At 40.0% G+C, this 24,753-nt stretch overlaps 1 protein-coding gene across 2 annotated transcripts in view; it reads left to right on the forward strand.

The window, feature by feature from the left end:
- PAPPA2 (pappalysin 2) overlaps positions 1-24,753 on the forward strand; it is a 311,166-nt gene that overhangs the window by 192,095 nt on the left and 94,318 nt on the right. For both annotated transcript variants that reach the window (XM_012765039.2, XM_012765040.2), the window contains exons 12-13: positions 5,163-5,298; positions 5,497-5,713. In XM_012765039.2, the coding sequence (XP_012620493.2) occupies positions 5,163-5,298; positions 5,497-5,713 (353 nt within the window). The remainder of the gene's footprint in view (positions 1-5,162; positions 5,299-5,496; positions 5,714-24,753) is intronic.

Genomic DNA, 24,753 nt, shown 5'->3' on the forward strand with positions numbered 1-24,753 from the left:
CCTACAAAAAAGTCATTTGGTTTAACCAACAGTGCCAGCATTCTTGATCTGATTTCTGTTGAACCCTAATTGGGTCACAAATGGCTTTTAAAGGAATCTCTCAGCCCCCTTAAAATTGTATAAAGCTTTTATGCCTAAGAGCTTCTGTGACACTGCTGGTGGGACTGCAAACTAGTCCACCCTCTGTGGAAAGCGATATGGAGACGCCTTAGAGCGATGCAAGTGGATCTACCATTTGATCCAGCAATCCCATTACTGGGCATCTACCCAAAAGATCAAAAGTCACTTTATGAAAAAGACACCTGCACTCGAATGTTTATAGCAGCATAATTCACAATTGCAAAGCTGTGGAAACAACCCAAGTGCCCATCAATTCATGAGTGGATTAATAAAATGTGGTATATGTATACCATGGAGTACTACTCAGCCTTAAGAAACAATGGTGATATAGCACCTCTTGTATATTCCTGGATAGAGCTGGAACACATTCTACTAAGTGAAGTATCTCAAGAATGGAAAAACCAGCACCACATGTACTCACCAGCAAATTGGTATTAACGGATCAACACCTAAGTGGACATATAGAAGTAACATTTATCGGGTGTCGGGAGGGTGGGAGGGTAGAGGAGGGGATGGGTATATACAACTACAATGAGTAAGATGTGCAACGTTTGGGGGATGGACACAATTGAAGCTCTTACTCGAGGAGGGAGGGGGGCATGGGCAATATATGTAACCTTAACACTTGTATCCCCATAATATGCTAAAATTAAAAATAAAGAGCGTATGTGACTTCAATTTTGCAGGTAGAGAGGGCACAAGTGTCAATAAATTGTCTAACCCATGGCTTTCTGCTCACCTCAAATTAAGAACAGTGGTGTAGTCAAAAGAATACAAAACTTAAAGTGAGAAAACCCAAGTTCCTTTCTCTCTAGCATTTGCCTAGGGGGAAGTCACAGAAGCTTTCAGAATCCTTGTTCCACTATAATAATACAACATTTGTATAATGCAACATTTGTATCCTGGGGGTAGGACAGTTTAAAGGTATTGAATAGGAAGGAAAACCAGTGAGCTGGTGGATGCTCCAGCAGCGCATGTGATCACGCTTGGCAAACTGTGAAGTGGTACACAAACAGAAGGTAGTGCATGTCTACTTTCTCCTGCTCAAGGGCCTTCCCTTTCCCTCTGGAATCAGGAAGTGGCATAGATGAGCGAAAATGGAAAGACACAGAAAAACAACCGCGTAACCAACCAAAAGCATTTTAAAACCTCAGAGAGGATTCTTGTCAAGCTTGTGGTGTGGTTTCAGGGTCTGCTACCCAGCGACCACCACAAAGGGTGACCTGGAAGCTGAGGTGCTGGGCTCGGAGCATAACTGAGTGTGTCTGTGCCCAGCAGGTAGACTCAAGAGGGATTCCTTAAACTCCAAAAGCTCTGCATTAGAGAGACATTCTTTCAACCTCACTCTCATCAACGGTGAGATTGGGTAGTTAGCACGCAGTCTTTGGATGAAAAGGCCACTGAGTGTGTGGGGCTGGCTGTCCCTATCTGTCTGTCAGTATCTATCTGTCTGTTAATGTTTATTCTATGTTTTCTCTTTGTTGCAAGATATTTTTGTGTTGCATTCACTGTGCTAATTTTATTGGCAATCCCTCTACTGTGAAACCATTCCTCAGATTTGAGGATCATTTGCTTTTCTAAAAGGACTTGTCTCCTTCTTACTGTCTGGCAATAGTTTTTCTTCCTTGTAAGAGAATGCCCAGATCAATTTTACATTGTCCATGTTATACTTGAATGCGATCTCCTTGTTGAAACAAATAATAACATGTTAGATAAAGCTAGCAATTCTTTTGACTTCCAGCACTTTGAACTTTCCCCTGGGGCCTGGCTGGAGCACGTCTCAGGTCTGAGCAGGGCCCGAGAGCTGCTTCGGGCGAGCTGTGCGGGAAGGGGACAGCCGCTCGCAGCCTGTGCTTGGTGTGGCACCCAGAGCAGTGTCACACTTGCTGTGGCAGAGGCGACTGGGGTAGACTGAGTGAGCAAGCTTCCTGATACCAAATGTTCTGCTCCAGCCACAACTTGTCTTTCATGTCTAGAAGCAAAATTCACTGTTTCATATAAAGTAAAATTAGTCTGGACGTTATACACACACACACACACACACACACACACACACACACACACACGAATGACTTGGCTGTGGAAAGAGCAACTTTTTAAAATATATTTAAATAAAGAGTACATTTTTAGTTTTCTAATTACACTGTCAATTCTAAAAGTTTCTATGTCTCTGTACAGCAAAAGTAGTTTTTTTAAGAAATACATGTTGAACTGAATTTTCTGAAAAGTCTGCTGAAAGAATCATATGTATATAAAATGTATTTTTCATGCATTCAATTGATAAAATAGAGATACATTTTATACCAAAAGCCTCAAATATCGACAGTTTCTATGGAAGCAGAACCAGGAGTACCAATTCACATTTCTACAAGTGTCAATTGCAACTAGCATACATGAAATTTAGTCTCTACTTTTCAGAAAAGTATAATTCTCTGTATATTAAAACATGGACATGTATGATTAATTTATAATTTTATTTTTCACCTTTTTTTCTTGCAGTATGAACAGAATAAAATATTTTTTGTAAAGAGTTATTGAACATTGAGTCCTTATTAAACAATAGACACTTTTTTATGTGTTTCATGTAATTTAATTTAATCTTCATAGTAATTCCATGAGATAGATAATATCTCTATTTCTCAGTTGCAGAACAGAGGAACCCTAGGCAGGGAGAGGAGAGATGAGTTGCCAGCAAAGATTTACTAGCCAGCAAAGATCGACCCTAGAGCAGACCCAGGGCTTCTGCCTGGACAATTCTCTCTGTCCAGAACTGTGAATCTGCTTGACGACTTTTGCCCCTGTTTGGATTGAATAGGCAGGCACATCTATGCAGATTCACACTGATTTCTACTTTTGAGGCTCTGATAGTTGGATAACTATGTGCCTATGTGCTTTTAGTTGCTGCTATGGACATATTTAGGAAACTTGGCTGCCTTTCCCTGTCGCTATGAGAGGAAATGCCCAAGACTCAGCATCCCACAACTTGATCAAACACTTTTGTCTGTTTGCTTTGTGTAGCCCAACATTCCTGTGTCTCCTTTGAACATCTCACCTGGAGTTTTCTTCCTTAAGCCACGGCCTGAAATCCTGGCAGAGCCTCTTCCCAAATCACGGCACAGAGACACTGCCACCAGGAAAATCTTTAAGATTGAAAGTGATTTTGTATTCAAAGACCCTTAGAGCAAGAAGGCACGTTGTGAGGAGATGCAAAATGGGTTAGAGGTTTTGGGGCCCTTGGGACAGAGAAACACACACCATTAGACCTACTTCTATTAAGTAGTCTCAGGTGGGTGGCATCTATTTTGGGACCCAACAGAAGATGGCAAAACTGAGCCCTCCTATTTCTTGTTGAAGCCACCATACTCTTCAGGTCTGAGACCTAGTGGGGTGAAGCCACCAGGTATTTGTTTGGACTCTGTCTGCTCCTGTCTCAGAGAATGACCCAGAACTTTCTTCCAGGACTCAGGTCTCTTTGGTGGTTAATGGAAAGGAAGAGGAGTTCCCAGGGGGCTTTGATGTAACTTGCTGTTGGAGTTGAGGGCTTTGAGTTGGGCTCTTGGTTACCTTAGGATGTGTTCCATGTCTAGCCCTCATCCAGCCAAGGATGAAGGATTTCATATTGCAAGCCGTGACCTATGGGTCTGGGTATTTCTTAAGTTATGAAGGAATCGTTATTACTTCAAAAATGGGAAATCAAAAGGGGAGAAAAAAGACACTATAGAAAGAGAGTGTGTGGCTGGTCTTTCCCTCAAAGGAAGAGAGAAAGAAGGGAGAGTTGTGCTGTTTTGACCACTGCGAATCATAAAATCGCCCCAATTAAGCCAACAGGGCAAATGGACACTCTGTAAACACACTGCCAAGACTCAGGAAAAATCAGCCTGTGGACAAGAAGGAATTCTTGTTAAAATTAAAAACATGTTTTACTCTCCTGTGCCCACTTTTAGAGTAGGCCCCTGCTATGAGATGCCGTGCTCTGCTTTCACACGGAGAACAGCTTCCCTGGGGTCTATCACCCCTGCCTCCTGACAGAAAGCTAGAGAAAGGCACACAGAACTTTGTAAGGCCCAGCACCAGATTCCGATAATATAACACCCAGGTAACACCAAGGAAAGTGGGGTTTATTCTCAACAGAAATAAAGAATAATGTTCATCTATAGGAAATAAAACAAAAGTAGAATTACTGCATCAAATAAGTCCATCGTGGAAAATAAGCGCTGGACTCTCAGCAGTAGGTAACAGAGAGACTGCACTTTATCCTTCAGCTTCTAAGATGTTTTCTTTTCTATCAAAGAATTTCCAGGGACAAACTTCCAGAGTTTACTTGGAAAGTCTGTTTTCATATTTATCAGCCTTATTATCCAGGAATATTCCTGATGAATAACTTAATTTTTCTGTGCCTCAGTGCTGGCTCATTTTCCAGCCAGGGACAGGGTATCCAGGCTGACACGCCAGGAAGACTTCTTAAGAATAAACTGGTTCTAATCTCAGAAGCAACAGACTCTGTAGTCGCCTCTCTTCCATGTTAGGGGTCACATAGGGGTCACATACTAAGTAAGAGGTTCTGATAAAAATTTGTGGGGAGATAGGAAAATTGGAAAGATGACTAGCTCTGGCAGCCCAGGACTCAGAGCAACAGTTCACGTGTTTGATGATCACCCTACCCACTGCTGTTACTTGGCAATAAGCGGGGATTGACTGGCTGTGTGGTGGTTTATTGTCTCCAGCAATGGTCTATTTTTGAGAAATTTAAAGAAAGGCAAGTCCAAGTTGGAAAAAAAAAAAAAAGGAAACAGCTGAGGTAAGCAGTCTAAGGAAAAGATGGGATGCTCAGTAGCTGAAAATTATCTTCTCACTATCTCAGCTTGACTTTTGGTACAACTTTGAATGCCCTTCTGTGCATACTCCATGCTTTTCCCATTTGTAAAGAAGGAAGCTCTTACTTTATAAATGGTGAGCTTTCTGACAATAATAAAAATGGTATGGTGCATGCCCTGATAGCCCAATGAAAATAATGACTTATACACAAATGTGCTTATGCTTAGGTGTGTTTCAATAGACCAGGAGTGGCCTCAGCAATTCTTATTTTCTTGACGACCGATGGCTTGGTCCCTGGGAAGCATCAGAAGCCAACAGTGACCCTCCACATGACCGATGTCAGTGGAAAGAACCACTCTCTTGGTGAGTCTGACAGTTGTCCCTTTGGGGCCACAGGAGGACAACCCAATAGATGCAGGAGTCAGCTTGATGTCTGTCTCTGATATTGTTGGGGTCCTTGCCTGCATCACACACCTATTGAGAGGATAAGATGGATATTGGATATGGAAATATGGTACTAGATGAATGGCTTAAAATAGTCATCTCCCTGTGTCTCTTCAGGAACCTATGAACTGTCATGCCAGCAAAACCCACTGATTATCAATGTGACCCATCACCCGAATATCCTCTTCCATCCTACCACCTCAGTGCTGCTGAAATTCTCTTCCCCACTGGTGGGCATCTCGGCGGTGGCTCTAAGGACACCCTCCCACATCAGCCCTTCAGGTCCTGACAGCTTCATCCCAGAGCACACGGGGGAAAATCATCAGGAACACAGGTACAAAGACCCCTGTCTTCCTTTCCCTCTCTTTTTCTTGTGGCCATGACAGACTGCTGTGGTTCAGTCATACAGTGTTGTGTACACAGTGCTTGCTCAATCAATAACTGAAAAATGGATTTAGGAACTACTAAAAAGACATAGGAAGCAAGCAAAGAATAATTTTTAGAAGACACACTTATCTTCTTTTCTTAGCTGATCATAATTTTTATGTAAATGTTGAACATCATTTTAACATCTTTTTTACATATACCACCACTGACTTTGTCAACATTGTTAAGTAAACTGCCAAAAACTCTCTGCCAAACATTGAATGTTCCCTAAATAATGTATATTTTTCCACATGCTCCCACCTGGACAGTATATACAGCAAGTTTAATAATTATTTATAAGACATGTCATATTATCATTTAGGATTACATATGGAAATAGGAAATGCATTAGCTACATGTGTCTTTCTGTGAATATCTGTGATTGTCACCATCTAGTCAGATGTGGCTATGAGATTGGCTGGAGTCTCAGCAATAGCTGGTAGAAGAACTGGACTTCACAGTGTGGATTGCCCAAGCTTGGGGAAGGAGGTACTCCAAACACAGCAAGCTGCACTATAATTGGGCTAGAATCATTCTATGGATGGTCTAATCAATTGAGTAGGACTAAAGGTGACAGGGTTCATTCCCTCAGGGAGAGGGGTAAGATCACCTACTTGTTAACTAGGTGATCAGGATCCTGTCACAAAAGCTGGGGTTCCAAGCAGTGCCCCATTGCCAAGCAGGAATTCCAGTATCAACAGGCCCATCCACGATATACCAGGAACCCAGCGCTGACAGGGATAGGGAGATAGGAGATGGCACTAGTATAGTAACTCACTTATCTACTGTTGTGTAGCAAATTATTCCAAAATGTAGTGGCTTAACACAAAAAACATTATCTCATAGTTTCTGTGGGTGAGAAATCTAGATGCAGCTCAGCTGGGCACTTCTGGCTTGGGGTCTCTTATGAGGTTTTGTCAAGATACTGGCTAACGTTGCAGTCATCTCAAAGCTCCAGCTGAGCTGGAGAATTCACGTCCAAGCTCACTCTTGTGGCTGCTGTCAGGCCTCTGGAGAAACACTTCCAAGCCCACTCATAGGTGTTGGCAGTGAGCATGCTCACACAGATGTGGACAGTCCCTTGCCACGCCGGCCTCTCCACAAGCGATCTGAGTGTCCTTATGGCGTGGCAGCTGAGGATCCGAGAGAGAAAGAGAGCCAGGGAGGGTGAATACATGAGACACTGCCCAAGAGGGAGCCATAATCTTTTTATAACATAATATTAGAAGTGACAGCCCATTACTTCTGGCATACTCTAGTCGTTAGAAGTGAGTCAATAAGTCCAGCCAGTACTCAAGGAGAGGGGTTTGCATAAGGGCATGAATCACTGGGGCCATCTTAGCAGCTACCTACCACATGCAATAATAGTAGTAGCAATAATAGTTTATGTTAATTGAGCACTAACTATGTGCCAGGTATTATTCTAAGTGTTAGGAAGGGAGAAACAGTAGGGATAGAGCCTGGATGGTGGACATTTTAACATTAGCTAGTTCAACTACAACTCTAAAGTCTTCTTAGTGGGCAGACACCTTCAAATGTTAGCATAAGAATGTAGACTATTAAAATAGCACATCTTGTATTTTCCTGGATAGAGCTGGAACCCATACTACTAAGTGAAGTATCCCAAGAATGGAAAAACAAGCATCACATATACTCACCAGCAAATTGGTTTTAACGGATCAGCACCTAAGTAGACACATAGGAATTACATTTACTGGGTATTGGGCAGGTGGGGGGAGGGGGTGGGTATATACTTACATAATGAGTGAGATGTGCAACGTCTGGGGGATGGTCACACTTGAAGCTCAGACTTGTGGGGAGAGGGGGGAAGGGCATTATACACAACCTTAAAATTTGTACTCCCATAATATGCTGAAATAAAAATAAATAATAACATTTATTAGAATTATGGCCTCTCTCCCATATATTTTCAAATTATTTTATCTGCTGGCTCTATCTCTGGCCTTCAACCATACAGAATTTCTTTCAGGTCCCTGAAACATGTGTTCCCAATGAGCTTTGCACATAGCGTTCCTACTTGCTTGAATGCCTTCCAGTCCTCCTTCACTTCAACGCGTACTCCCCCATCAGGACGCACCTTCTCTGGAGTTTTGGCAACTTGCTCCCTGTTTCCACAGGACATAGTACAGAACCCAAACTCTGAAAAAGTAGCTATCACCTTGGGTGGTAACTATTCATTTACTTGTTGCTCTTTCCCATTAAACCCCAAGCTCCCTATAGGGGGATTCGGCTCAGTATCTCTCAGCAGCTAGCAGGGGCCTAGCACAGCGCAGGTCTGAGAAACTGGGTTGAATGACAGCTGTCAACTTTATGTCTGAATGCTCCATGGAACAGAACAGAGCGAGCAAACCAGCAAAGTAGAAGTCATGGCCTCTCCAGACATAAGGGGCGAGTGTGCCCCTCACAGTCATAGCTGCGAAATTCAACAAAGAAATTGATTAATGGTAATCATTGCTGCTAGTTCTTATTTTCACGTGGCACTGTGGGAAGAACAAGTTTTGTATGCATGCATGCAAACCAGTGGAAATAGGATATGATTCTCCAGTTTACACAAGAGTGTATCTGGAATGCATAAGCATGCCCAGACCGCATGTGACTGACAGCAGCCATGCAAATCGGCTTTTCCTCGTCAGCCAGCAAATCAGTGCAATAGAGTAAATTTTGATACACAGAGAGCCTAATAGATGCCATTTATTTTAATTTGGAATATACTTAAAATCTAAATCCTTCTGTTCTTCTAAAGAATAGAAGTCATTTTGTAGCGTTTTATCAGTCACAGTTGTATAATATATGTAGATATACCATATTATGAAACACTCAAATTCTAGACACAGTGAAAGGGATTCCTTGCTACCTCCTTCTTACCCCTTATAGCCTGAATTCCATTAATACTTCCACGGTCAGGGGAGAACTGACAGATGCCTGGCAGTAGGACATGTGTTATCCATTTTGTATTTAGCCATTAATGAGCAATGACCTGTCCCTCCTACAGCACTGCATTTTTAAACCAGCCTTATTAGCCCACAGCATCTCAGCTACATCTGGCTCTCCAGTGATATTCATGATCTTTGTCTTGCACAAAGTGGTCTCTCCCTGTGTCACACGTAAATGCCAACAATATAGAGAACTATGAAAACTCTTATCCACATCCAAAACCAAGACTAACAGCTAGAATATGTGAGTATTTCCTCCTGATTGCAAATCTGTGGGGCTTAAACTGAGAAACATAATGGTAAATGAAAGCTGCACTTTGTGTTTTCTGAAAGAAAGCAAGTAGTGAATAGAACCATACCACAAGAAGAGAGGGGAAAAGGTCATTCTTTCTTCATTCCTGGCCCTCTGGCTTGTATCTGTCTCTTAGTCTTTTTTCTCATCCCATTATGATGGCTGCCCAGTTTATGACCCATTGGGCTTATTCTACAGATCTTGAACCCCTTAGTCTTAAAACTCAATTTTAGTTTTCTTGATGTTGGCCACCAGTGCTTGGTAAGAGCTCAGTCCATTCTTATCCTCCAGCTATTTCCAGCTCTAACCACTTTAGGGAGAGGTTCTGCACAACCTGCCATGGCACTGGGATCAGGCAGACCTCCAATCACTCCAGGATTGTATTGATGGCTTTGAGAAATGGAAACCACCATTTTTTGTTAATATAGTGAGATTTGGAGTGTGTCTGAAACATAATCCAGACACTAATATATTAATTTGCCTAAGTGAATAAATTAGTTTGCAGATAACCAAGACTCTTAATGTTCTACTTTGAAAATTCACAAGATAAATGCTAGAAGAATTTATCAATAGGCAAGAATTGCTGATGGGCGTGCCTTTCTCCTACAGTGGAATTTTGTTTTCCCAGTTACATGAATACAATGGAAAAATTGATTGTAACTTCTCTAATTTTGCCTGATGGTATCCATAGGTGCTCCCAAAGCTGAATCTTCTGGAGATGAAGAACATCATGTCCTTTTCCAGGACATGGTCTGAAGACAATTGTTAAAACCCTAATTACTCATCTCCTTATTGCATTTATATTTTCCCTCCTTGTACCTAGACTTCTCTATCTCCTAGCCCTATGAAAGGTGGAGCATGTGGTGCAAACCTTGCATACAATTGTGCTTCTTTCAGTTTTTCTTTGTATTTCAAAGAATTTTTGCTTTTTGTAACTTTTTTTACAATTTAACGCCACATAACTAGGTGTGTAACTTTTTGTGATGCTTTTGTCTTTATTAGGGTCGTACCTATGGCAACTCTTTTGCCCCTTTAAATGCTTTTGTGTTCATATTCTACTTTGTCTGGAATTAAAATTTCCATCCCTGCTTTTCTTTTGTTTGTATTTATTTAATAAATATTTGTCTTTCTTTTATCTTTAACCTTTCTCTATCTTTACTGCCAATGGGTCCAGGGCACATAGTTTCACTGCACTGTTTACAAAGACAGTAAGATTTTACCATGTCAAACTACTCTGAGATTTTATTCTTAAAATTTGTTTCATGATCCTTAAGCCTCTAGGATTCTTTAGAATTTGGGGGCATTTTTAACCTTTGGGACAATTATCTCCCAAGATATAATGGCTTTTGTCAATGCCTCCACACTCCCCCCACCTCACCAAAATCCTGTACTTCCTGACCTGAAGTCTTGAAGTGAGTAAAAAAGGGAAGGATGGCACTGATGGCAATAATGGATGGAGAAAAGATCTCTGACCCATGAAAAGCAAGTCCCAGTTTTCTGGTCTTTACAGGATCCAGGGAATGAAGAAAGAATAACAGGTTTCTTTCTTTTAGTGTGTTTCTGTTCCTTACTCACTCTTTCTTAGAAAACAAAAAGTGCATGCTTTGCATTCCAATGAAGTTTCTCAATTTGTCTCCCTTATATTTTGCAATCAGGAGGAAATCTTCACAGGTTCTGGTTGCCAGTCTTGGTTTTTGATATTGATAAGAATTTTCTTATTTTTCTATATTGTTGATATTTAAGTGGGAAGCAAGGAGAAATTACCTCACAGTGTATTCTTGTGGATTAACTGAAAATAAAACATGTGGAATTTGTATCAAGCACCTTCTTTTTTTTTTTTTTTTTTTTTTTGAGACAGAGTCTCACTTTGTTGCCCAGGCTAGAGTGAGTGCCATGGTGTCAGCCTAGCTCACAGCAACCTCAAACTCCTGGGCTCAAGCAATCCTACTGCCTCAGCCTCCCGAATAGCTGGGACTACAGGCATGCGCCACCATGCCCGGCTAATTTTTTCTATATATATTAGTTGGCCAATTAATTTCTTTCTATTTATAGTAGATACGGGGTCTGGCTCTTGCTCAGACTGGTTTCGAACTCCTTATATTGAGCAATCTGCCTGCCTCAGCCTCCCAGAGAGCTAGGATTACAGGCGTGAGCCACCACGCCGGGCCTCAAGCACCTTCTAATACCGTATTGGAGCATCACTCATGGCAAATTCCATACCATCTCCCATCTTTACTTTTTGTCATCTTTCTTTTAGAAGGTGTGCCAGTTATTAATCAATTGATTGCCTTTTGGCTCCAAATACACCCTCATCACCTGCATTGGGATACTAAAGTTGGATTTTATTGACATTTATCCATTTCTTCTTTGTAGGTCTGGTAAAATTCAGGAATGAAAACATCTGGTCTGGGACTTTTTTTTGGAAAGGTTTTTTTTATTGTTGCTTCAATTTCAGTACTTGGTATTGGTCAGTTCAGAAATTCTATTTCTTCCTGATTGAGCCTAGGGAGGTTGTGTGTTTCTAAGAATTTGTTCATTTCCTCCACATTTTCAAGTTTATGTGTGTAGAGATCTTTATAGTATTCATAGATGACATTTTGTATTTTGGTGGTATCAGCTATATTTCTCCTTTTTCATTCCTGATTGAGCTTATTAGAGTCCTTCTTTTTCTACTTCTGGTTAATCTAGCAAAAGGCATGTCAATTTAGTTATCTTTTCAAAGAACCAACTCTTTATCATATTAATCTTCCATATATTTTTTTGTTATCAATTTCATTTAGTTCTGCTTGGATCTTGGTTATTTCTTTTCTTCTGCTGGGTTTGGGATTGGTTTGCTCATCCTTTTTTAATTCTTTGATATGATTCATTAGATTGTTGATTTGTGATCTTTCTGTCTCTTTAATGTAGGCATTTATGGCTATAAATTTTCATCTTAGGACTGCTTTAGTTGTGTCCCACAGATTTTGACAACATATGTCCCCTTTATCATTTAGTTCAAAGAATCTTTTTATTTCCATCTTAATTTCCTCTTTGACCCAATAATTGTTTAGCAGTAGGTTGTTTAATTTTCCATGACTTTGTGTAGAGATGAGTGTTTCTGTTGGAGTTGATTTCTAATTTTATTGCAGTGTGGTCTGAGAAGATACATGGTATGATTTATACTTTTTAAAATTTGTTGAGACATGTTTTGTGGCCTAGGATATAGTCAATCTTAGAGAATGTCCTGTGAGCTGATGAGAAAAATATATATTCAGTGGCTTTGGGGGCAAACCTACAAAGAAGAACAGGTTCCTATCCTGTAGAAATTATTCCACAACATCAAAAAGAAAGGAATCCTATCCAACATGTTTTATGAAGCCAACATCATCCTGATACCAAAACCAGGAAAGGACACAACAAAAAAAGAAAACTATAGACCAATATCTCTTAGGACAATAGATGCAAAAGTACTTAATAAAATCTCAGCAAACCAAATTCAGATGCTTATCAAAAAATAATCCATCATGACCAAGTGGGCTTCATCCCAGAGATGCAGGGATGGTTCAACATATGCAAATCTATAAATGTAAAGACAAAATTTGGACAAAATTCAACACGCTTTTATGATAAGCACTCTTAACAAAATAGGCATAGATGGGATTTACCTCAAAATGATAAAAGCCATATATGATAAACCCCCAGCCAACATCATACTGAATGGAGAAAAATTGAAAGCATTCCCACTTAGAACTAGAACCAGACAAAGTTGTCCTCTATCACCACTTCTATTCAACATAGTGCTGGAAGTCCTAGCTGGAGCAATCAGAAAAGAGAAGGAAATCAAGGGCATCCAAGTGGGGGTAGTAGAGTTCAAACTATCTCTCTTTGCTGACAATATGATATTATATCTAGAAAACCCCAAAGATTCTGCCACGAGACTACTGGAATTGATAAACAAATTGAGCAAAGTCTCAGGTTACAAAATAAACATACACAAATCAGTAGCAATCATATATGCCAACAACAGTCAAACTGAGAACCAAATCAAAGACTCAATACCTTTCACAATAGCAACAAAGAAAATAACATACATGGGAATATATTTAACTAAGGAGGTAAAAGACCTCTACAGGGAGAACTATGAAACACTGAGGAAGGAAATAGCAGAGGATGTAAACAGGTGGAAAACCATACCATGCTCATGGGTTGGCAGAATCAACATTGTTAAAATGGCTATGCTACCCAAAGTGATCTACAGATTCAATGCAATCCCTATTAAAATACCAACATCACTTTTCACACATCTAAGAAAAATAATTCTGTACTTCATATGGAAGCAGAGAAGACCCCATATAGAAAAAGCAACCTTAAGCAAAAAGAACAAATTGGGAGGTATCAATTTACCAGATGTCAAGCTATACAACAAGGCTATAGTAACCAAAACATCCTGTGACTGGCATAAGTACAGAAACATAGACCAATGAAACAGGACTGAGAACCCAGACATAAAACTATCTTCATATAGATATCTGATATTTTACAAAGCAGACAAAAACATACACTGGGGAAAAGAATACCTATTCAATAAATGACACTGGGAAAATTGGATAGCCACATGTAGAAGACTGAAACAGGATTCACACCTCTCACAAAAATCAACTCACGATGGATAACAGACTTAAACCTATGGCATGAAAGCATAAGAATTTTGGAATAAAATGTTAGAAAAACATTATACACATCAGGCCAGGCAAATAATTTATGAAGAGGACCCCAAAAGCAATCACAGCAACAAGAAAAATAAACAAATGGGACCTGATCAAATCAAAAACTTCTGCACAGCCAAGGAAACTATCAGCAGAGCAAATAGACAGCCTACAGAATGGGAGAAAAAATTTGCATGCTAAACATCTGACAAAGGGCTAATAACTGGAATATATCTGGAACTCAGGAAAATCAGCAAGAACAAAACAAATAACCCTATTAAAAGGTGGGCAAAGTACATGAACAGAAACTTTTCAAAAGAAGATAAACTAATGGCCAAGAAACATATGAAAAATGCTCAACATCTTTAATCATCAGGGACATGCAAATCAAAACCACAATGAGATATCACTTAACTCCAGTGAGAACAGCTTTTATCAAAAAAGGCCAAAATCAACAGTTATTGGCATTATGTGCAGAGAATAGGAACACTCATACACTGCTGGTGGGATTGCAAACTAGTACAACCTCTATGGAAAATAATATGAAGGTACCTCAAAGAACTAAAATATCATTTGATCTACCAATTCCATTACTGTACATCTACTTGAAGGAAAAAAAGACATTTGCAATAAAAACATCTGGACTCAAATATTTACAGCAGCACAATTCACAATTGCAAAGATGTGGAAACAACTCAAGTGCCCATCAATATATGAGTGGATTAATAAGTTGTGGAATATGTACAACATGGAGTACTACTCAGCCATAAAAAGAACTATCTCTTGTATTATCCTGGATGGAGCTGGAGACCATTTTTCTAAGTGAAGTATCACAAGAATGGAAAAACATGCACCACATGTACTCACTGTCAAATTGTGATTGTGATTGTGTAATCAACACTTCTGTGCCTATATGGAAGTAACATTCATTGGGTGTTAGGCAGGTGGAAGGGGGAGGATGGAATGGTATTTTCACACCTAATGGGTGCAGTGCACACTCTGGGTGATGAGCATGCTTTGGCTCTGCCTAGGGTGGGGCAAAGGCAATATATGTAACCTAAATTTTTGTACCCCCATAATACTCTGAAATAAAAAAAAAGAAAAACAAAACAAAGCATCCTTTGCAAATTGTCACCATGCTAAATGTTGTCAATAGAGGGTACTAGGGGGACATTGCAGGAGGAGGGGGCTTGTCTTCCCCTTTTCAGTGTCCTTTCTTCTCTTTCACTGCTCATCCACTGGTGTGCAGGACACACACCGACAGTCAAGTACAATAGCACTTGGGCTCTCAAGGCATTTGTCTTGATTGGCTCTTTATCATAATCAACCAAAGGTGATAGCGTGAGTAACTGTGATGCCATTGGATGCTGCGATTACTAGCATCCCATTACCCATTGGCAAGGAGTGCAGTATTATACTCAAGCCCAAAGACACAACCAAATTGGTCCCCAAATCCCATCTTTGTGAATCTATCTCCTAGTACTATTCCCAGAACCATTCCATGTCAGTTGGGGGCCAGTCAGGACACAGTCATTACCACAGGGAAAGTTGAACATAAATAATTATTAACTAGTAACAAGAGATTAACTGCTAAGGGACAAAGAGAACAACAAATAGAAGAATGGTGGATAAAGGGAGCAACCACTACTTTTATGACTGATGGAAGAGCATCCAAGAAAGTAACACATGTGGAGGGGGCTCTCCACTCAAAGCTGAAACTCAATTCTCTTCAGAGGAGGTGGGGCTATAGCACACTGGATGGCAGAGAAGTTTCTACAGGATGGGGCTGATAATGAGAAAACTGCGTACTGGGGTACTGATAAAATCTCATGAAAAAGCTCCCTGCTGGGGCATAATTAGGACTTGCTGGAGAGTTGCCCATTGTGATGCTGTTGAACCGTGATGGGAGGACAGTACCGGGCACTGATGAACCTGATGGGAGGCCACTACTGGGCACTGATGAACCTAATGGGAGGCCACCATGGGGCACTGATGAAAGCTGATGGGAGGCCACTACCGGGCACTGATGAAAGCTGATGGGAGGCCACTACTGGGCACTGATGAAAGCTGATGGGAGGCCACCACTGGGCATTGATGAAAGCTAATGGGAGGCCACCACTCGGCATTGATGAAAGCTGATGGGAGGCCACCACTGGACACTGATGAAAGCTGATGGGAGGCCACCACTGGACACTGATGAAAGCTGATGGGAGGCCACTACTGGGCACTGATGAAACCTGATGGGAGGCCACCACTGGGCACTGATGAAAGCTGATGGGAGGCCACCACTGGGCACTGAAGAAAGCTGATGAGAGGCCACCACTGGGCACTGATGAAAGCTGATGGGAGGCCACCACTGGACACTGATGAAAGCTGATGGGAGGCCACCACTGGGCACTGATGAAAGCTGATGGGAGGCCACCACTGGACACTGATGAAAGCTGATGGGAGGCCACCACTGGGCACTGATGAAAGCTGATGGGAGGCCACCACTGGACACTGATGAAACCTGATGAGAGGCCACCACTGGGCACTGATGAAACCTGATGGGAGGCCACCACTGGGCATTGATGAAAGCTAATGGGAGGCCACCACTGGGCACTGATGAAAGCTGATGGGAGGCCACCACTGGGCACTGATGAAACCTGATGGGAGGCCACCACTGGGCACTGATGAAACCTGATGGGAGGCCACCACTGGGCATTGATGAAAGCTGATGGGAGGCCACCACTGGGCACTGATGAAAGCTGATGGGAGGCCACCACTGGACACTGATGAAACCTGATGGGAGGCCACCACTGGGCACTGATGAAACCTGATGGGAGGCCACCACTGGGCACTGATGAAACCTGATGGGAGGCCACCACTGGGCACTGATGGCCATTAAAGTTTCTGGCTTTAATACTAAGATTATTTTTCAATATAACTTCTAAATGGAATGATCATATTTTCTTCTTTTAATGTTTTGAACTTAATTTTAAGTCCAAGGCAAACATGAAGTATAAATACTTCATAGCTTATTCAGTATAAATACACATTCTGATTGAGATAGAAAACAAGTAATAGATACTCATAAATATAAAATTTTAGTGGGTCTTGAGGTTTGCCTTAAACTGTAGCTTATCAAAGCCAAGTATTCTAATATAAATTGAATGGGATATTCATCTTTCAAAATGAACATACATGTGGAAACTTGGGTTCTTTCTTCTCTTTCTTGTTCTCATTCTCATTTTATACACACACACACTCACATTCATGAATATGGATAATTGAGAGTCAGTTTTATGACCATTTAGGTCTAATACGACGGATGTGAGCATGTGCACGCTGCATATACACATGCTGTATTTTACTTGAAGTAAAAGAAAGGCTTCGACAAGTTTAATGCAAATTGATTTGTTAAACTAATTATTCTATATGGTGTGTTTGTGTCTGTGTGTGTGCTTAGTTTTGTGTATTCATGTGTGTTTGTGTATAGAAAGAAATAGATTCTTAATGGTTCAGAAAATATTTAAGTGCCACAATATGCTGGGAATCATTTTTGAGTTGAGGAAACTGAGACTTGAAGTACACAAATTCACCTTATTTGATATTAGAAAAACTAAGACTAGAATCCAAGTAATTTGTTTCTAAGAAGGAAAACTTCCATTATATAATTGACAAACTGTTTCAAAATATATACTCTGTCTACTACTCTCTAAGAAACCCTGTCACCTCTTTCAAGCTATTGATCTATTTGGATTGGGGTAACAAGAGTTTAATTGGCCCTAGAATAATCAAAGAGCATCCATGTTTTATTGCTTCTTATTTTTAAATTTTGTTTAATTTCAGAATATTATTAGGGCACAAATGTTTTGGTTATATGAATTGTTTTTGTACAGTTTGAGTCTGAGTTCTAAATGTGTCCATCACCTAGATAATGTGCATTGTACCCGTTAGGAGTGAATTTACCATCCCTTCCTCCCCCTTCCCACCATCTTGAATTGCATTGAATTTTATTACCATATGTGTATATGAGTGTTGATCAATAAGTTCCAATTTAATAGTGAGTATATGTGGTGTTTGTTTTTCCATTCTTGTGATACTTAACTTAGAAGGATAGTCTCTAGTTCCATCCAGGTTGTCACAAAAGATATTAGCTCACCATTTTTTTTGTGGCTGAAATATTCCATGGTATATATATACCGCATTTTATTAATCTACTCAGTATTGATGGGCTCTTGGGCTGTTTCTATATCTTTGCGATGGTGAATTGGAGCACCTATATTTTAGATCTATTTACATGAAAGTGCCTATTTATTTTGAGGAAATGATGATTCATAAAAGCAGGCTTCAAGTAATGTAGGTGAGCTGGAGTAGGTTATAAAGGGTTTAATTGTAAAGATACTTCAGACTTTTGGGGAAGTTCAGGAAATGTTTAATCCAGATTAGGCAATTTTATGGGCAGAATCCAGGGATCATTTGCAAAAGAGAAGTTTTGACCCCTCTCCTGCAGGGTTCTAGCCCAGACAAAAAAAAATATTCCTTCTCAGAGAAGAAAAAATCCTAGAAAAAATATTTCATTTACTTTGAAATTAGAAGTACATCTAATCCAAGAAAAGAAACTAAAGTTTTGAAAGCCTGGTTTATGTTTGCATTCGTTTTTATTGCCGTGTTATAATATTATCACAAATACAGCAGCTTAAACCAATGCACATTTATAGTGTCGTGCTTTCAGAGGGTCAGGAGCCTAAGCAAGCCATACCCAGGTTCTCCGCAAGGATGGCTTGTCGTCTAAAGCTTGACTCTGGGGTCCACTTTCAAGTTTGCGTGGTTGTTTGTATTTGGTTCCGAAAGACGGTCAGACCGGAGCTTCAGTTTGTTTGTGGACGCTTCACAGAAGTGGCCAGCCCCACACCCTCGCCACGCAGCCCTCCCACCGGGCAGCTCGCACGACAGCTTGTTTTATGAAAGCCAACAAGACAGACAGCCTCTGAACAAGAAAACCCTACAAAATTTAAAAAACACAATCACAGAAGTGACATCTTGCCACCTCTGCCATATTCAGTTGTCCCACCTACACTCAAGTTGAAGGGATTACACAAGGGTGTGGATTGCAGAAGGCAGGACCCTGTTCACCACAGTGCGTTAGCTGGGCTCGGGGAATGTGTGCACAGACAGACACAGACCTTAGATTTATGAGCAGCTAACTGCGTGTGTCTCATATCCTCATAGAGCCACATGCTACAGCCACGTAGTTTCAACCTACTAAATAGCTTGGTCCACAAGGGACATTCAAGGAATTTTCATGCAGGCAAAAAGCATGAGGAACATGAGTATGATTGCAGGAGTAAGGTCTTCTCATAGAAATTCCCCGCTCTTAGTAGGTAGATTATCGAAACAGCCCGCTACCAGAGAATGTCCTCTCAACTCTATTTTATTCAGATGTAGCACATCCATTTTATGAATGTGGCCTGTTCAAGTTTTATGACCAAGCTCATTTTCCCTGATTCTTTAGTCTGCTTCAAAGCTACCTTCTCCAAGACTGAACTGGAATTATTGTAATATTCATTAAAATGAAATTTACTCAGTAATATCAATTTGTTTCCTAGAAAGTAAAATTACAGTCATGTACTGCATAACATTTTGGTCAATGAAGTGCTGCATGTATGGTGGTGGTCCCATAAGATTATATTACTGTATTTTTACTATACCTTTTCTATGTTTACATACACAAACACTCACCATTAAGTTGCAACTGCCTACAGTATTCGTACTGTAACATGCTGTACAGGTTTGTAGCCTAAGGAGCATAGACTACACCACATAGCCTAGGTGTGTAGTAGGCTATACCATCTAGATTTGTGTAAGTACACTCTGCAATATTTGCATAATAATGAAATCACCTAAGGACACATTTCTGAGACTATATCCCTATTGTTAAGCAATGCAGGACTATATATAAAACTGAAAAATAAAAGTTATAGGTATTGTTTTAATTATCTATGTTCTGATTCTTTTCATAATTATGGATAATTGAGAGCTAGGAATTTTGGACTAGTAAAATGTTGTCATATATGTGTATGTATATGTGTATGTATGTATGTGTTTCACTTTATTCAAAGCAATTTTGGGGAAAATGTTAACATAATGTGCATTGAATTATAAAACTAATTTTAAAAATGACCATTTTTAAATGGTTATACCATTCAAAAAAGCATTACTATTATTATTTTAAAAGAGCAGTTTAGAGCAGTTTTAGGCTCACAGAAAAATTAAAAGGAAGGTACAGAAATTTCCCATATGCCCCGCCCCACACACATGCATAGCCACCCCTATTATCAACATTCCAGAGTGGTACATTGGTTACAACTGATGAACCTACATTGGCACATCATAATCACATTAAATTCATAGTTTATATTAGGGTTCGTTCTTGACGTTGTACATTCATTGGCTCGCATAAATATGTAGTGCTGTGTATCCACCATTATAGTGTCACACGGTGTTTTCACTGCCCTAAAATTCCTCTGCGTTCTGCTTATTCACCACCATCCTCCACACGCCTGCTGGCCTAAACCCCTGCAGCCACTGATCTTTTTATTGTCTTCATAATTTTGCCTTTTCCAGAATGTCAAATAGTTGGAATCATATAGTATATGGTCTTTTCGGATTGGTTTCTTTCCCTTAGTAGTACATATTTAAGGTTATACCATGTCTTCCCATGGCTTGAAAGCTCATTTCTTTTTATCATGAAATAATATTCCATTGTCTGAATGTACAACAGTTCATTTCTCCATTTATCTATTGAAGGACTTCTCAGTTGCTTCCAAGTTTTGGCAATTATGAATAAAGCTGCTATAAATATCTGTGTTCAGGTTTTTGTGTGGACATAAACTTTTTAACTTTTTTGAACAAATACCAGCATATGATTGCTGGATCACATGGTTAAGAGTATATTTAGCATTGTAAGAAAGTATTATTTCTAAGCAAAAAATAATATTTTCATAAAGAGCAATCATACCTGGATTTTCTCTTCTTTTCTTCTTTCTTTCCTTTTCTCTTCCATCATAAATCTGTATTTTTCTATTTACGTAAAGAAAACTAAGCATGAACACCTAACATCTGAGTCAGGGAAAAATAATGATCTTACACATTGTGTTCTTATATGGTTCTATATTTAAGGCAACAACTTTTAAATTAAAACTTTACCTTTTACATTAAAAACCATTTACCATTATGCTATTTTTATGAGATTGGTTGGAGTTCAGCCTCTAATTCTTGTATATTAATCATAAAGATGCACATATCCATAATTAGCATACCTGCCATGTTTCACTATCATGTTTATCTAAAGAAGAGAATTAAATAAGTTTTAAAAATGAGTTATCAATGAATAATGCACATTTGGTTTGGTTTGGAATGTCTCAGGAATTACAAATAGAAACCTCCAAATTTATGTAGGTGTATACTAGTTTAGTCACCTTTGTTGTCTTTGTTTAGCCTCTGTTCTTCGGGCTACTGTTTCCCAAAGCAGGATCTGCAAAAATAAATAATCCAGGAAGAAATATTAACAATTACCTATTACCAAATAGCTCACAATTTTCTCTTTGTAATTTATGAGCTTGGGTAACATGTATGGTTAATGCCATTTCAGGCTGACTTACCTGAGCTACCAGGCCTCTCCAGATCCCCTCTCAATGGCTCTTTTGTGCTTGTGACACAAAAAATGTCTTTAGCCTTAGAAAGCTATTCTTGAAAAGGTGGATCTGCAGATGGAGGAGGAAATGCAGCCTAAAGCACTAAGTCAAGTGCAGATGATTATGTGCCACCTTCCATTGCTCATGGAGAATTTACTCTAGACATGGGATTTTAGTTAGGAGTCGAGGGATATGGTAGAAAGGAAAGCAGCTTTCCTATAGAGCCTCATTCTGACTTTAATAATCCCCAGAGAATTTCTTGGAGGAAGTGCTTGTGTTTCTCATTTAGGAGATGTAGGAACTCAGGTGTGAACATATTTATTCTTGGTTATACTACATGTTACAGGTAGAGCCCGGGCCAGGTTGCAGGGCCTCAGCACCGGTCCAGGGGCAGGAAGCCAGAGCATAGCTCAGTATCTTGGCATTTCATCTGTCCTATAATCAGTGTCTGAGTCTGGTTCTGGTAATAGGATCATTCCATGTATATTATTTGTCATTCTGTTTCATGTTTCATTATTCCCTTGAAGCTTCACTGCTGCTGCTTCACCAATTTCTATTGTGCTTCAATTATTTGGAGCTCAGATTGGAAATGCCAACTCTTTCCCCTCATTCTCCGCCTGCATTGGGTCCCATTACCTTGCCAGGTCTCTCTATCTGCTCAGTCCTATGTAGATAGACTCTTTAGATACCTCCTTTTCGATAGCCTCAAGAAATGAGTCAGCAAGAAAAAAAACAAACAGCCCATTAAAAAATGGGCAAAGGACATGAACAGAAACTTTTCAAAAGAAGATAGGTTAATGCCCAAAAAAACATACAAAAATGCTCAACATCTGTAATCATCAGGGAAATGCGAAACAAAATCACAATGAGATATCACCTATCCCCAGTGAGAATGTCCTTTATCAAAAAGTCCCAAAATGATAAATGTTGACACGGATGTGGAGAGATAGGAGCACTCATGCACTGCTGGTGTGACCACAAACTAGTACGACCTCTGTGGAAAGAAGCATGGCGTTACCTCAAAGAGCTACAAATAGAACTGCCATTTGATCCAGCAACCCCACTACTGGGCATCTCCCCAAAGGAACAAAAGATATTCTATAATAAAGACACCTGCACTTAAATATTTATAGCAGCACAACTTACAATTGCAAAATGTGGAAATAACTCAGGTGCCCATCAATATATGAGTGGATTAATAAAATGTGGTATATGTATACCATGGAGTTTTACTCAGCTACAAAAAACAACGGTGATCTAGCACCTCTTGTAGTATCATGGATAGAGCTGGAACCCATTCTCCCAAGTGAAGAAGTATCACAAGAGTAGAAAAACAACACCACATATTCTCATCATCAAATTGGTACTAACTGATCAACACTTATGTGCACATATGGTAGTAATATCCACTGGGTGTCAGGCAGGTGTGGGGTGAGGGATGGGTATATTCACACCTTATGGGTACAGTGCATGGTGTCTGGCGGATAGACACACTTGTAGCTCTGACTTGGGCAGTGCAAAGGTAATATATGCAACCTAAACTTGGGTACCCCCGTAGTATTCTGAAATTTAAAAAAAATAAATTAATTAAAAAAAATAATTCATGCAAAAAAAAGAGAGAAAGGGTTCCTTCCTTTCTTTTATCTGAGGACTGCATTTTTAAAGCATTTATATATTCTTTGGCTCTTCATCTTTTATTTTTACCAGAAGGTTCCCTTTTAATGTTCCTGGGCATTGGGAAATGTCCTCTCTTGCTGCTGGCAAAGACACTTTAGAAGTGAAATATGTACTGCATATCTACTCATTCGATTATCTTCTTCCCCAAAGTAGTTTAGCAAATTAATGTTGAATCTTTTTTTGTTTCTTCCCATTTTCTTTTAAGTAAGGAAAGTATTGTAGCTACTCAGTTGTTCATAGGTTTCTTGCCCAACTCCCCTTTCCCAGAACAATTTGTCCATAAAATAAGAGGGATGGAGGAAAACTCACTGGAGAGGCTTCTGATTCCCTAGGCAGACAGTAGGAAGTTGGGTGGATGGCAGGTCTGCTTGGGGAGGCACAGTGGGCTGTTAGAGTCTTATAAATTGCCCCCCATCGGGTTATAGAGAAAAAATGAAAAGGCCATGAACATGGTTATGAACATGGCTTGGAGGCTTTTATAGAAGACTTAATGGAGCTAAGGGTATTCTAGAATAGCCTTTATTGAGACATTACCTTATCAGAGATTGTTCTTAGAATACATGACTATTTCTTTGGCTGTGCGGAAGCTTTTTAGTTGGATCATGTCCCATTTATTTATTTTTGTTGCTCTGATATAGCACATCTTGTATTTTCCTGGATAGAACTGGAACCCATACTACTAAGTGAAGTATTCCAAGAATGGAAAAACAAGCACCACATATACTCACAAGCAAACTGGTATTAACTGAGCAGCACCTAAGTGGACACATAGGAACTACATTAATTGGGTATTGGGCGGGTGGGGGACGCAGGTATATACATATATAATGAGTGAGACGTGCACTGTTTGGAGGATGGTCACTCTTGAAGCTCAGACTTTTGGAAGGAGGGGGGGGCAAGGGCATTATTTGAAACCTTAAAATTTGTACCCCCATAATATGCTGAAATTAAAAGAAAAGAATACATTCTGAGAACTGTTTGCGTGGCATCTTTCCCTCAAAAGCTAGGAACAGGTGCAACCAGTGTAGGAAGACTTAAGAGTTGTAGTCTGCCCCCAAGGAACAGGCTCATTTCCAAACAATGACTCCCCACTTACTTATCACAGTGTTTGAAAGTCCACCATTAGGAATTATTTTCCTCAAGTCTTGACAATCTCAAGAGGTCTCTTTAAAATAATACATAGCTATATACTAGAAGTAGAATGTTTTAAAGACTTTATCAACCATTTAAATCAGAAGTATTCTCTTAGGGACCAATAATTTAAAAAATGGGCCTGTTGAAATGCAACCTAGTGTAGGCATCTGGAAGTTTGGGGAAACATGAGAAGTAGAAAGGAGGAATCAGTGAAAAATGTCACCTACATCCTGATTTTGCTCCTATCTGGTCCTGTCAGTATAGTCTGTATTCATGGCAGCTGTTGGGGAAAGCACAGAAGATAAAAACAAACCAATATTTCCAGGGATCTGTCACTTGGTCAGCCTGCCAAGGAGCAGACACTGTTGAGGGACTTGATCATAAGCTCCGGTTGGAATGCCTCTCAGGCTACGGCCGGCTCTGTGTGCAGCGCAGCTGTGGAGGCAGAGGAAGTCTGGTGACCGGGGTGGCAGCCAGCCCAGCGTCCAGACCCCTGCCTCTCACTTTCGGCTGCATCGTTTAGTCTC

This window comes from Microcebus murinus, chromosome 2, assembly GCF_040939455.1.
Source record: "Microcebus murinus isolate Inina chromosome 2, M.murinus_Inina_mat1.0, whole genome shotgun sequence".
Classification (NCBI taxonomy): Eukaryota; Metazoa; Chordata; class Mammalia; order Primates; family Cheirogaleidae; genus Microcebus; species Microcebus murinus.